Consider the following 15008-nt stretch of genomic DNA (forward strand, 5'->3'; position numbering starts at 1 on the left):
CCCTTTTATTCCAAGGTCGCGAAATCTCAACTTTAAAATGAAAATGGCATAAAACGAAGACAAATGGCATTTTCATTTTCTCTTTAGAAGATTCTTTAGCCTTTTTATGAAAATTTTTGTCTACAGGTTAAAATTTTGATCTGTGCATTTTTTTATAATCAAGTGTAACATTTTCCACTCTGTGTAAATGCAACGGGTCGCAGTGATCGAGTGTATTTCGTCACTTTCGTTTTCCACCCGTTGCATTTGCCGCATGTCGAACCCTGTGCAAATGCAAGGATTTCCGTGACTGTCTGTGGTTAAACAATAGCGTAAATAACAAGTATAGGGTCGGGTGGTACTCACTAATAAATTCGGGTTTGGAATGGCTAAATATTTTGTTCTTAATTTGTCATTTAATTGTTGTTTTTTCTTGTCCTTTGTCGTTATTTCTCAGTCAGGCAGGGGGGTACCGTCAGTCAACTGCTCTAACTTTTGGGACGATTGGTCGAAACATGGGACTGTTGATATCTGGCCTGTATTTTCACTTACTGTTAAATCTCTTTGACAACAAATTTGTTTTGATAACTCCACCAAGTTTATCAATCATACTTTCTGTCTTGACATGTCACGATAACTTTCACTGATAGCGCGCCCTTTTAACTTTTTTGTTTTCATTCAAAACGTGACTATGACCTAATAAGGCAGTTAGGAACATTTGACGAGTTTCTGTACGCGACCGCAATCAAAATAATCATAACAACACTCATTAAAAAATGGCGTTCGTGTCTTTTCTCACTTTTTTTAGCCTAGACGCTGTAACAAACAAAGTAAGTATAGGCACACTGTGCTTTTAATTGGCTGAAATTTTTTTTCGCGCTGGAAAAACTTTTTCAAACTTTCAGCAATGATTGACCAAACTGTTATAATGAAAATTATCCAGCGCATTTTTTATCTTCTTACCTTCTTCATTTTCAATGAAGCACTCAAAGTTTACTGAAGGTTAGCACATAAGATATTCTTATAATTATTGATATTCATTGAAACACCGTTCGTTGTGCGCTGCGGTGGTGTGCGTGACGTAACTCGCGCAGCAACTAACTCGCCTTCTGTTGGAAGATCATATTGGGCGTTTTAGCGTTACCACCCTCGAAGCAGCGGGCGCCTCTGTCTTTCCGCAACTCTTTCCACCATTTTAGATGGCCTTAACAATAGATCCAAAAGGGCGCCATAATCTTGGAAGATAATTTGTTTTCGTCTCCGGCTTTGGGAAGTAGTAATGTTTTTGGTTGTTTTTGATGGGAAATGGTAAGAAACTTAAGTTTACAAGTGTCATTTAGTTTTTGCTAGCTTATAGAATGGCAGGATCCTGGATGGTTTCCCTAACTGTAAGGTCCAGGGGGGTTGGAAAATTTTCGAAAAATTAACAAGCGGGGGGGGGGGCATTTATTTGGAACCTAAGAGTACTCACCACTTCAGTGTCGATAGGTTGTTGCGTTCTCCTAAACGACTATTGAACTCTCAATTATTAGGCCCACTTTGCCTTCTTTGGTTTTGTTTTCAACTGGTTTTTGGTTGAATAATATTAAACCGGCAAAATCAAGACATCGGCTATTATATAAACAAATTTACAACAATTGTGTTTTGCTTTCTTTTCCATGTTGTCTTTCAGCATCGATGCAGGATCCTTTTAGATATTATTTTGAAATTTTCCTTATTATTTTACAAGTATAGAAAAAAATTTTAAATCACCTTTAAAAATCCCAAAACTATTTCCTGAAATAGACCCTTTTGTTAGTCAGGAAGTCATTTTGAATAATTGAAAATTCCAGCATTAAAAACAATGAGATATTAAGTGTGTATAATTTTCTTATCGTTGTTTTGATATCTGTTGATGCTGAAGTTTTTATTATTCAACAACCTCTTGGGGTGCATAAGGAACTCCCTAATGGTCGTATGAGGTTCCGCCCCTTTAATGTAAATGTTTGTAGGTTTTTCAAAGCGTTTTGATATCGAAAATGAGATGGGGCATGATCAGATGGTCAAACTTGCTGCAAAATGAAAAAAAATCAAAAATACCAAATTTTTTTGTTGTGATTTTTGCTGACATAAGCAAAAAAATAGATTTTTTTCATGGATCGTTTCCTTTCATCCATTTGCACCTTTAGTGAAAATTTGAAGTCAAAAGCTTTCTCCTATTTGAAGTTATCAAGATTTTCTTTCTATGATGTCCTGTGATGTCATCAAAATGGAGCGAAATCGATATTTTCTCAAAAAATTTCAATTATGGAGCAAGTTGGACCATCTGACCATGCCCATCTCATTTTCTATATCAAAAGGCTTTGAAAAAACCTAAAAAAACATTTACGTTAAGGAGTGGAACCTCATGCAAGTTTGCCTAGTAATTAGCAAAGTATTTTACAATTTTCTTGACTTTCCGAATCAGGAAAGTGAAACTATTTTTATAAAACTTTGCTAGAAATACAAAAAGTTGCTTGTTCCCAATAGCATAATTTGATAGATACCAACCTTCTCTATGCTCTACAAAAATTGAAAGTTTCAAAGTGTAATATCTTTTTCTATTTGTACTTTTCCTGGCCAAGTTTGAAGGTAAATGCTACAATATCATTTTTGTCAAACTGTTTGAAATAAATTAGCAAATGTTTTATTAAATTATTTATTAACATCTCAGCCAATCAGAGTTTTGATAGCATCCAACTTTCAAGAAAGGTGTCATTAGGGGTGATAGTATTTTTCTCTTATAAAATGGAAGCTTTATTAAGCTTAAAGAGGGAGTCAAATAAGTATAAAGGCTAGCAAAAGCCTGGTCAAACTGTCCATCATATTCAATTTTGGGTAAAATATTTGGTAGATGAAAAAATAATGTCAAAGTAAGATTTTCTCTCTCAGCACCTTTCACCTTTTTAAACTTTTCCCTTTAAAATTAGATTTTTTTTTGCATTAGCAGGTGGTAAGCTTAATTTGGGATAGAAGTAGATATATGTATAGGGCAGGGGATGGAGTATAAATGGGGACTTCACACCCTCCTACCTATTATGGGAATCATTATTGACAAATTTAATCAAGTTTGTGAAAGTAATGGAACAGAATGACTGTATTAAAAAGTAAAATAAATGTCCTTCAACTATCTAAAACTATAATAATCTTTAGGGGCTGTAGGGATAGATATAATAGATCTTTCATTTCAAAAGGCCTTTACAAAAATCGAATTGGACAGACTATACCCAATTGTTATCTTGCAAATTACACCTATCAAAATCATTAACCTTTTAATTTTAAAACTTTATAGCTAATTAAGCAGAATTGTGTACCATCTTTATTGAAGATGGCAGCAGTGCAGCTTTTCAGAAGAACCATTTTAAAGAATCATAATTTCAAAAAGGCTGGTAATGTTCTGTTAAATTTTCCATCAAAAATAGTGTCAAATAATGTTGGTGCTGCTTCTCAACTTTCGTTTGAAAGGTTTTATCGTGGAAGTAACAGAAGTAAACGGCTTAAAGAGGCAAGAGAAAAGAAAAAGTTGGAAAGAGATCTTGAAAACAAATATGGAATCAAAAGCAAGCCTGAATTCAATTTTAAAACATGGATGAAGGAAAACTATATGAAAGAAGTTGATGCCTTTCAGAGCAGAATTGGTATTCAGTTCAATGACACCAAAATGTTGATTGGTGCTTTTGCCCACAATTCATTTCGTGATGAGATAGGAGCATTGGTATCACTATCTAACTCAGAAGATACAGCAACTGCAGATATCTCTGCAAGATTGCAGATCATTCGTCATTTACCTGATGTCACCTATGATCGGTTATCACTACTGGGTTATGAAGTTGCAACATCAATCATTAAAGAAGAGCTCTACAACAAGTATAAAAATTTAACCCCTTCTATTTGTCAAGATGTTTGTTTATTTTTGACAAGCCGTGAAGTTATTTCTAGCTTAGCCAAAAACATTGGCTTGGAAGACTTTTTGCTCTTGTCTCGTGAACTAGACAACCTCAATGAAGAGGCAGAAGAAAGTGTTTATGTAAACACAATGGAAGATTTGTCAATTGATACCTTTTTTGCATTACTTGGAGCCATCGAGAAAGATCTTGGCCAGACTGAAACAATAAGTTTCATAAAGGATTTCATATTGCCCCATCTTGACCATACCGACTTAACAAAATATGTTGAGATGGAGGACCCACATGGGGAGCTTATGAAGATCTTTTCTTTGCAAGGTATTAGTACAACTGTTAGAGCTCGAACAATTGTTGAAACAGGAGTGGATTCACATTTTCCAGTATTTCAAGTTGGGATTTTCTGTAGAGGAAAACAAATTGGTGAAGGAACAGGCCATTCAACTTCAATTGCCCGAGAGAATGCATTCAAAAGTACTGTTTTTCAATGCTTAGAAAATGAAGTTGATTTTACAAGGCTTAGGAAAAGCAGTTCAAAGTAGTATATATCATATAAGAATTTTATACAAAATTTTGTATACCCTTCTATGGTATATTAGAATATATTAGACTGGTAAAACTTATTTTTTCAATCAGTTTGTTCATTTTTCTGTGAAGATCTTCCTTAATGGGAAACTTATAACAAACTACTTAAAAAAAGAATGATCAGATGCTTCTTCTTTTTTGGAAAGGTCTGGAGAAAACATTTTAAGAAAATGATTGGAATTATAATTTCATCTATGACATTTTAGGCTTAGTCTGAATGAATTCTACCACACTTTTTATGATTATTTTCTTCTACTCAAGAATAAACATTTAAAATGATGCCAAATCGCTACTTTCAAGTAATGAGAAAATTTCCAAAGAGATTGCCCAATGCAGCCGTCTGCCAGAGGAGGAGTTTATCATTAATTTCCAAGTGTGTTACTGGGCCTACACAGCAACCAAGACATTTATTAAGAAAAACCTTACCATGTGTTAATGTCATATCAGCAAGAAGTATGTTTATTCGTGTTCAAGAAACTCCTAATCCAAATAGCTTAAAGTTTATCCCAGGAGTTGAAGTTCTTGAGAGTGGAACTGTTGACCTACCCACACCCTCGCATGGCTATCGTTCACCGTTAGCTAGACAGCTGTTCAGAATCCATGGAGTGCGTGGTATTTTTTATGGCAAGGACTTCATCACAGTAACAAAATCAGATGATAGTGATATGACATGGACTCTTCTAAAACCAGATATTTTTGCTGTCATTATGGACTTTTTTGCAACCAACATGCCAATATTAACAGATGAACAGCCTGCAGAGGATACTGCGATTTCTGAGGATGATGATGAAGTCGTTACATTGATCAAAGAATTATTGGACACGCGTATACGACCAACTGTTCAAGAAGATGGTGGTGATATCATATTTAAAGGCTTTGACCCTGAATCAGGAGTCTTGCAGTTGAAACTTCAAGGATCGTGTTCAGACTGTCCAAGTTCTTCGATTACTTTGAAGAGCGGTGTTCAGAATATGATGCAATTTTATATTCCAGAGGTAACCTCTGTTGAAGAAGTCACTGATGAATTGGATGACGTAAGCAATGAAGCTTTACAAAAACTGGAAAATGAATTGAATTCTAAAGAGTAGATTAGTGCACTAAAAGCCTAATTTTACTTTTTTCTTAATAATAACAATACTTAAGTTACTTGACTGTAATAAGAATCTTTTTGTAATTATACCGGTGCACCACAAAAAAGTTTCTCTCTTTGAAAATGATTTTCTCAAAATCTAAAAATTTTAAAATAACCATTCCTATTCCATTAGAAAGAAGAAAGATAAACTTAAATAATGATAGGTCATTTATTAAATTCCTTTAATCAGATCAAAAGTTATGCTCAATTTAATAAAAAAGTTACTTTCAGAAAGTGCCCGAAAACGTTAAAAATCGACCTATCAATTTTTATTTTCAAAATTGGAAATCACAATAGGCTTTACTTGATTAAGACCATTTTTCAGTAATTAAACATATAAATTTTGAAACTGATGGTTCGAAAGGGTTTAAAATCTTCATCAAGATCATTTTAATTTACTTTTACCGAAACTTTCCTCAGATTTTTGGTTCTGAAAGCCTGGATACACCTCGAAACCCATATTTGATGTATTTTAATGAATTTTTATAAGTCTTACCAGATTTTTTGGCTTTTTTCGAAGAAGTTCTTCCTTTCATTGAAATTCAAACTTCCTCTATATAAGAAAAGGTCGTTTAGACAGCTAATTATCATTTTTAATGACTGAAACGAAAATACTGATGCATCACGTAATTATGCTTCTGTTTAATTTGATAGGTCGACTTTTAACGTTTTCGGGCACTTTCTGAAAGTAACTTTTTTATTAAATTGAGCATAACTTTCGATCTAATGAACTGAATTTAATAAATGATCCATCAAAATTTAAGTTTATCTTTCTTCTTTCCAATGGAATAGGAATAGTTCTTTCAAAATTTTCAGATTTTGAGAAAATAAGTTTTAAAGAGAGAAACTTTTTTGTGGCGCACCCGGTATGTTTTGTTATATTTTTAATTTAAATCTAAAAATGAAATCACCAAACTACCTTGTTTTTTAACCAATGTTTTTGCATAATTTGAAGAAGGCTTTTTAAGTTGATTCCATTGATGACTTGTTTATATGTTATTCTAGTCATTGGCTTGCGGTTTTGCATTTTCCTCTTTTTCATTCTAAATTGATATTTTCGTTTTATTTATTTTACAGGTGACTAAATAAGAAAAAAAATTGACAAAAAAAACATCATGAGATGAAATGAATTTAAAAAATGTTTTATTCCAATGATTCATTGCATTTTTACCATGGGAAGTTATCAAGAGACCAAGCATCACAAATACTTTTGAGACATGGTAATGGTAAAGATGGATATTATTTGATACGTGATTGTAGCCGATCGCCTGGTGATTATGTTTTATCAATATGGATCCGAAATCAGGTCATGCATTTTCAAGTCCAATGTTTTGGTGATAACAGATTCGCAATAGATGATGGCCCTGTATTTCAAGGATTAGATTCTTTAACTGCACATTACAGTGTGTCACCAGATGGTTTACCTTATAAATTGACTGGTTTTGCAGTAGGACAACTACCTCCGTTGAAATCTTTGAAGTTTGGTGTTGATACTAATTTACACAGTGCTTGTCAAAAGAGGAGTATATCAACTGTAAAGCAATTACTACAAGACCCTAAAGTACGTTCAGATATTGACGGAAGGAGTTCCAAAGGACAGACAGCCCTTCACATTTCTTGTTTGAATGGAGATAATGATATTGTAGCAACCCTCTTATATGCGAAAGCAAATACTTCAGCTGCTGACAACACTGGTAAAACTCCAGTTCAGGTTTGTATTTAATATTTTCCTTTGGTTTTGATTGCTTTTAAAAACCGGGGACAAGATGGAGTTTTTACAAGCTCTTGTTTGATTTGGTTGGTCGTTAACCAGTAATGAAACAATTTTGTTACATTTTTTAAAGAACGCATTTTTTTCATTATTTCAAATGACCAATTATTAAAGTATCTTATAAAAACTCTATCTCATCTCAAAAACCGACCCATTCCCATTAAGTGTACATAATTTGACTTTCACTTATACGGTTTCTTACATTTTGGAGGCATTTCTTTTTTGTCACTTCTCAGCACTTGGAATTGTTCGCAAATCTCCTCTGGGCGAAAACATCTTTTTGAATGCTGTAGAGAATGGAAAATGTAAAAATCTGATATTTATTTCAAAATATTTTTTCAAGGCAACTTGGAAGAAAGTCGTTTCAATGTTATGTTGGGCTTTTCCAGAAGAATATTTTACCCCCACTGTTGAGGATATTGATTTTGAAGTATCGAACCCCCTGGATATCCTACTTTATTAGTAAAGACCCCCTGGATATCCACTCTTAAAAATATGCTCAACTCCCTGGATATCCTCTCTTATAAAGATACTTACCCCTGGATATGGTATTTTTTACTTGAAAAGACACTTTACCCCCTGGATATCCGCTCCCTTGTAGATATTTAACCCCCTGGATATCCGATATCCTCAACAGGGGGGGGCAAGGACTATTTCTGGAAAAGCCTATTCCTAATTACTGTTTAGGTAACATGTATGGCTGGCCATGCACAAACCTTACGAGTTCTGATCATGCAAGGGAATGCTGATTTTCATGAACGTAATACGTTGAACGGTTGGGTTCCTCTTCATGAAGTTTGTATGAGAGGTTTTATGGATTGCGTCAAAATTTTGTTGTCCTTCCAAGCATCAATGCACCCGAGAACGAGTGATGGTGATACACCACGTGATCTAGCAATCAGATATGGACATTCTGAAGTCGAAGAATTTTTAGGTGAGACTCAAATCCTCGTACATTGTGATCTACTCATAAAACACTAACCCACGTATAAATGTACAATATTTTGACTTGATTTTCAATGACAGTATATTGATTATTTGCTCATACAAAAAAGTTTCAGATTTATGAATTTCATATTATTTAGATAACTACCCTGTTCCTGCACCAAAGACGACACCAATGCAATGGCTTCATCAGAATCTTGATCGGAATGTAAGAAGTTATATTTTTTAATTTTAAACTTGAAATCGTGCTGTTAGGGATAGGTAGTATAGCTAGTAGCGTTGGCCCAGTGGAATTTTTTTTCTGGTTAGTTATAACGAACGGCCGTAAAAACTGAAATAGTTACAAAAAACATCATTTCATCTTCTGAGAAATTCATATTTAAAAGACCCCTTACTAAAATAGCTACGGCACTGGGGAAAGAGAAAGCCAGGGTATCAATGAAATCGGGTCAGAAATTAAATGATAAGGAAATGGGAAATAGGGATCCAATGAACAGAACATTCGATTCTTAAACCAAAAGAGAAATTCTTAAACTTTAAGCCATCGCCGGCAAAAAAAATTGAATATCGCAAAAAATATTGTTGTTATCGTTTCCGAAAACCCGCGAAGCTTCTGATTGGTCAAGCCCTGAAATTGTATTGTAATGTCATGTGACCTAGGTAGGATTTGCTACCTAACAACGGCACAATTTTCAGCAAAAGTACGACATCTAGCCCATCGGGCTTTATGAATCTATGGGTAGGGTACCAGTTTGATGGAAAGGGCTATCTACCATTCTCATATAATTTATTTTCTTTTTTTTAGGCTGCAGTGAATGTGTTAGAATCAAACGGCTTGATAAACGGATCATTTCTCATTCGAAACAGCATCAAATGCCATGGATATTACGTCCTTTCTCTTGTCTGTGAAAAGAAAGTCTTCCATTTTCAAATCCAAAGCAGGGTATGGTTTCTCGAATCTCTTGTATTTTTCGTCTCCTGTGTTTTTTGTTCATATCTTTTATTTTTGGAATAATTCTTGAAAGAAAGATTTTTTTACTGGAAGGGTGACTCATTTTGTTGACAATTTACCTGCAGGCTTTCTTGTTTGTTTTTTATTTGGTTATTCGATTTTTTGTCTCTATCAAAAATACCCCATTACTAACTTACAAATCTACTTTTAATTTCCTTTCTCAGGCTGATCGTTGGTTTTACATCGATGATGGCCCTTTATTCGAGACATTACCACACCTTGTAGACCATTACCTACAGTATGCTGACGGTCTGCCGTGTGTGATCAAAATTCCTGTTCCTTCACCAGAGAATCGTAATTTGACCAAGAGGTCACCTCTACCACCTCCACCAGCTCAAGGACATCCTCAATCACCATTACCAGGGAATCCTTCAGGGAATCCAGTGTCTCCTCTCGTTTTGCCAAGCAGACCACCAAGACCCTCAACTAGAAAAGTAATACTATTTTCAGTTTTTACGTCTGATACTGTCTGATACAAGGGCGTTCTCAATTAAAGGCCTAACAGACCTGTTGATTTCATTGCTAGTTGATCTCTTTGCTGGTATTTGGTCAATTTTTAGGGGGGGGCCTCTGGTTGCTAATTTCGGTCCCCCTATCCCCCCGGGGGCTTAAAGCTTTTTTATAGGCTGGATGGCGCGATTAAGTGGCCCGGTAGTGTATGGTAATATGCTTTTGCTTAGGCGGACTGTAAAACAGTCCGCCAGATTTTAGTTGTTTTTGGAAGGTAAAAACTGTATGAAGTAATGTTTTTATTTGAGAATAAGGGATTGTAAATCTGTTAATCATGTTTGTTTCTCATTTTTGATTATATTTTTCAACTCCAAGTAGTTTTATTGTCATTTGGATTTTTAACAGTTTCTCTCAAAATGGCGACCTCGCCAAATGCTCCTAGTCTACTTCACTGGACTCAGCGTCATAAAAAATTATCAAAAAGCAAAGTTCAGCCACAAGTAGACTCTAGTCTACGGTCCCCCTCGCTATTTTACACCATAGTTTTCAGCCGTAAAGAGGAAAAATATTGAGGGTGACGCTACTCGAGATGATGAAAACTGAGATCAAAAGATTTTCATATATTATATGTGATATGTTTGCAAATCTTTCATTGCTTACATTACTTATTCCGCTCTTTTTACTAAGGACTTACCATCGCCTATACCTCGTCAAGGTAGTCGAGATGATGAATTTCAGCATCAGCGCCCACACCCACCACTGGATCAACGCCCTAGCAAGGGTGGACCACCCGTACCAGCAAGTCGACCAAGTGTCAAAGGTATGTCTCTAATTTTAACTCTACTTTTAGTTAATGTTTTATTTCCGAACTTAGTGGTAGAATAAGTTTTGGGTTTATGATAACTATCCCTTTTTTCAAGTTCTTCAAAATTTTCAAGTTTATCACACGGTCAATATTCGTTGAACATCATTTCGTTATGTTGTAGGCTCACCATTACCAGAAACGCCCGCCTCTCCTCAGCATACCCCTCAAAGCCATCCACAATTCCCGCCCTCACAACAACACCCTCCGCCACAGCCGCTCAACAAGCCGAAAGTGGCGTCACCAAAAGCAAGTGTGAAAGCAAAAGGTATTATGGATGTTTTTCTGATTTTCGAAATTGAAATGTTATATGTCGCATATGTGATTAGGACCCGTTATTTCTTCCTTCGTTTCAAGCTTAAAATTCCCACACTTCGGGATTACACTTCTGCTCTGGTTTTAAATATTGAATTTCTCTGTTTACATTGTATAAGGCCTAAAAGCCTGGAGCTGTCTATTGTGTAGACTAATATGTGATATAATAAGTAAAGTTCGATAGTTGTTATTATACTGTGATACGTTTCTTTACGGCTGGTGATTGTCGTTCATACGGACGGCATGAAACTTTTAGTGCCAAAAAGTCTTTCTTCTAAAAGCTCTGACTTTTCATCGAGCATTTCTGGTGTAGAGGAGGTTATATACTGCGACCGACATAAATCTTTTGGAAAATGAAAATAAAATCTTTTGGTCACGTAAAGAAAACGTTTGTTTTTCTTTATAGCCAAATCGCCTGCACAGCAATCCAACAACGCACAACAAACGGTCATTCAAAAAGATTCTTTGGAACTTGGTCAAGAATTGGGCGTAGGAGAATTCGGTTCAGTTTTGAAAGGTGTTTGGAAGAGTCCTTCTGGTGAAAAGGTTAGAGCATCGGTAGCTTAGACAAGGGAAGCGCAAAATTTGTGTAGGAGAGCAGATTTTTATGACACAGTAATCATATTTTGATATTATGAGTAGATAATTACAGTGGCATAAAAATCATCTGCTCTCCTATACAAATTTGGCGCCCCTTCTGTCTACGCTACTGAGCATAATTATACATTTGACGCTCTTTAATTCGATTTTTAAGGAGAATTGGATTTTCATCGAATAAGGGAGCGTCGTTTATGAGAGTTTCTTGTTGGCGGTGACTTTCAATATTTATGGAATAACGGAGCGGATCGGATGGTAGAATGTCAAATTAGAGAGCATCAGCTATATCCTTCTTCACTAAATTCTCAAGTAATATTACTTGCTCGATGAGTTTATTCTGGTTTTTATTTGATTAACTATTTAACATCTTTTTTTAAACTTTGTTTTTAGATTTCCGTCGCTCTAAAGACATTACACAAAGACAAATTACTCCAAGGAGAAAAGGTACAGCGAAAATAGTAGACTAAAGCTGAAAAAGATTTTCTTCGACAGAGTAGTATTTCACAGGGCTGATTGCTCCACGAGTCAATCGATCAAAGATATTCTTTTGTTTGTACTTTATACTCGGACTTTTAAAAGTTAACTCTATTTATCTTCCCTTTAGGAATTTTTACGAGAAGCGCGCGTCATGTCGCAATTGGACCACCCGTGTATTGTACGCCTTCTGGGTGTGTGTTTGGGACCGCCAATGATTTTGGTAAGACTTGCTTTTCCCGTAGCATTCCATTAGTTTGATATTGAAGTCTTATTAAACCACGTAATTTTTCCACCTTCCAGAATAAAATTAGTTTCAACTATAGGACACTCTCTCTCTCTGGTGAATCAGAGAAAGAAGACCTGTGTTTGAGAAAATTGGATCATTTTAGATCTTAAATGATGAGTAATGTCGTGAATTTAACTTTCTTCAATAGTATTCTTTATTCTAAAAACTCAAAAATAAAATTCTACAGAGTTGATCTTTGAAGGCACATAAAGTCTTAAAAACCATCGGTTTGGTTTGTTTTCCACTTTTTTTTACCGTCTAGAGGTTGAAATTAAACTGACACATCAAAAAAGTAAATATTTACATGCAAGAATGTCTAGATTGTAAAGCATGTAAAATTTCTGAAGGGATTTTTTTTCTTCGGAATTTTATTGTATTGTTAAGAAAATGAACGGTGTGTATCTTTCTCTATCATAGGTTCAAGAGTTGGTGACGATGGGTGCATTATTGGACCATCTCATCGATCACCAAGATGATATCGGAGAGATTGATCTTAAATTATGGGCTGCACAAATTGCATGGGGCATGATGTACCTTGAACAGAAACGTTTTGTACACCGTGATCTCGCCACAAGAAATATTCTACTATACAATAAGAGTCAGGTAAATGGGTTCTATTTTTATTATGGTGAAATTTTGATCATTCGAGAATTTAGAGATTCGTTCTATTCCGGCCCGAAGTTAAATTTCCGTTGTCAAGATCTCACCACCATATCAATTTTTGACTCTGAAAGATCAGTTTGCAATAGAATTATGCCTAACAATCAGTTATCATAGGAGGCCTCAGGAAAAGAAGCCCTGGGTTTTATTTTGATTTTTTTTCATAAGAATTCGCTTTCGAGGAACTTACAGGAACAAATCAAAATGAGAAGAATGAATATGAAAATCTATGACTTGCAAATTTTAAGATGAATGATATTGTTTTACAGGCGAAGATCAGTGATTTCGGGTTATCGAGAGCTGTGGGAGCTGGTAGTGATTATTATCAAGCGCAACAAGGTGGCCGCTGGCCGGTCAAATGGTATGTCATGTTATCCTAAAATTAAGCACCTAAATTATTTTGACACTCTTCAGAGATTAAGTTTTTTTTGATGGTCTACTTTCTTATTTTTTTGTATGCACCTTTATCTGCAAAGGAGAGAGAGTTGGAGAGGGAGTGATACAAAGTCTTCAGCTTTTAACTTGACAAAACTGCAATAAATCCAAGTGGGTGTGGTTGTATATCAGCTAGGCTAGGCTAGGCATTAGGTTATTTTTAGTTAGGGTCAGGGTTGGAGCTCGAAACAAGCACCCTTTTGTGATTTTCTCTTAATTGGGTCTGCTCTTTAGTTTGTACAATTCAACCGGCATGAATTAGTGACGTAGTGGTCAAGAACGCTGGGTTTCTGATCATTGGAACCTTGCATTTGATGGGTTCGAATCCCAAAAAATTCAAACTGTTTAAAAACATAGAAAATAAATCACAAGTCTCAAAGCCATGACCGAAATGAAGGGGTCTTACCCAAAGGATGTAAATATGCTAAAGGTGCTATGAAAGAGAAGTGCTTAAAAACCCCTAAAGCGCCTTAGTAGTGACTGTGTCGACTCCGTTTTAGGTATTCACCAGAATCGATCAACTACGGGACATTCTCACAGAAATCTGATGTATGGAGTTATGGAGTAACTTTATGGGAGATGTTTACTTTTGGAGAGCTACCGTATGGTGAAATGACCGGAGCTGAGGTCGGTGTTGTTTTTTTTCATAAAAGAGTGGTGGTGTAGTTTTTTAATCAATATCGAATCTTTTCAAACATGATACAAGCCAAATCCATAATAAGTTGAAGGAAGTCTCGACGATTATAGATCTGGTTAACGCTTTAATATCCATGGTTTTTTAGAATAAGTGAATTCAATGATACAGTCCACGCTCACTAATTCAAGGGAACTAGATTCTCATCGAATAAGGGAATGCATCGAATAGTAGAGCGTCGTTTATGAAAGTTTCTTGTCGATGGTGACTTTCAATATCATCGAATAATGAAGCGTCGATTGTACTTTAAATTCTGAAATCAATTTACAGGTGATATCGTTACTGGAGCAAGGTCAAAGGTTGGAACGTCCTGAGGACTGCCCACAACACACATACTCTATCATGTTAAGGTGTTGGCATATCGATCCTGCACAACGACCAACTTTCAAAGAACTACACACGATCTTTTCCACGGATCCTGAGTACGAAGACGCTCGAAAGTATAGAGAAAGACTAAAAAAGAAATAGATGATACATCTCTACAGTATATTTTTTTCAGACGTCGTAACTTTCGTTTTGGTTTTAAATGCAAATTTTCTTTTAAAAAATTGCTTTAAATTATTTACAATACCTTAACAATTATGTTGATTGTGCCAAAAAACACGTGTTTTTTATTAGAACAAACTATATAAGAACATAAGGTTTCGATGGCCAAAATGTTAAGAACATTTTAAGGCTTTGCGGACCCTAAAACGTCTATTTTCTTAGGAAAATTGACAAAAATACTCTCTTAGTGTTAATAAAAACATGTTATGAACATTTTTAAGCTTAAATTTCAATAAGTTAAGTTAAGTTAAGTTTGCAGGCCAATGAAATTTTCAGGGAAGATTTGAAATTTTCTACCCTTGGTGAAAATTGTACATTTGTATGTTCATAAAATAACTTTAT

The 15008-nt window shown here is 35.2% G+C and overlaps 3 protein-coding genes across 3 annotated transcripts; all 3 read left to right on the forward strand.

Annotated features, from left to right (window-relative positions):
• The first annotated feature begins 2444 nt into the window (after positions 1–2444).
• LOC136807372 (ribonuclease 3-like) lies at positions 2445–4522 on the forward strand. Its single transcript, XM_067063947.1, has one exon. The coding sequence runs from the start codon at positions 3326–3328 to the stop codon at positions 4439–4441; it is 1116 nt and encodes a 371-aa protein (XP_066920048.1). The 5' UTR covers positions 2445–3325; the 3' UTR covers positions 4442–4522.
• A 132-nt stretch (positions 4523–4654) lies between these two features.
• On the forward strand, positions 4655–5657 carry LOC136807373 (NFU1 iron-sulfur cluster scaffold homolog, mitochondrial-like). The gene has a single exon (XM_067063948.1). It carries the CDS (start codon positions 4760–4762, stop codon positions 5570–5572), a length of 813 nt encoding a protein of 270 aa, XP_066920049.1. The 5' UTR covers positions 4655–4759; the 3' UTR covers positions 5573–5657.
• Positions 5658–6697: 1040 nt separating this feature from the next.
• LOC136807374 (tyrosine-protein kinase HTK16-like) lies at positions 6698–14674 on the forward strand. Its single transcript, XM_067063949.1, has 14 exons — positions 6698–7327; positions 8075–8321; positions 8473–8540; positions 9138–9275; positions 9509–9778; positions 10482–10614; positions 10781–10924; positions 11378–11517; positions 11959–12012; positions 12173–12265; positions 12749–12934; positions 13261–13352; positions 13927–14053; positions 14391–14674. The coding sequence occupies exons 1-14, from the start codon at positions 6755–6757 to the stop codon at positions 14586–14588; spliced, it is 2463 nt and encodes an 820-aa protein (XP_066920050.1). The 5' UTR covers positions 6698–6754; the 3' UTR covers positions 14589–14674.
• The last annotated feature ends 334 nt before the right edge of the window (positions 14675–15008 follow it).

Source organism: Clytia hemisphaerica, unplaced genomic scaffold (genome assembly GCF_902728285.1).
Source record: "Clytia hemisphaerica strain Z4C2 unplaced genomic scaffold, Clytia hemisphaerica genome assembly, whole genome shotgun sequence".
In the NCBI taxonomy this organism is placed as follows: Eukaryota; Metazoa; Cnidaria; class Hydrozoa; order Leptothecata; family Clytiidae; genus Clytia; species Clytia hemisphaerica.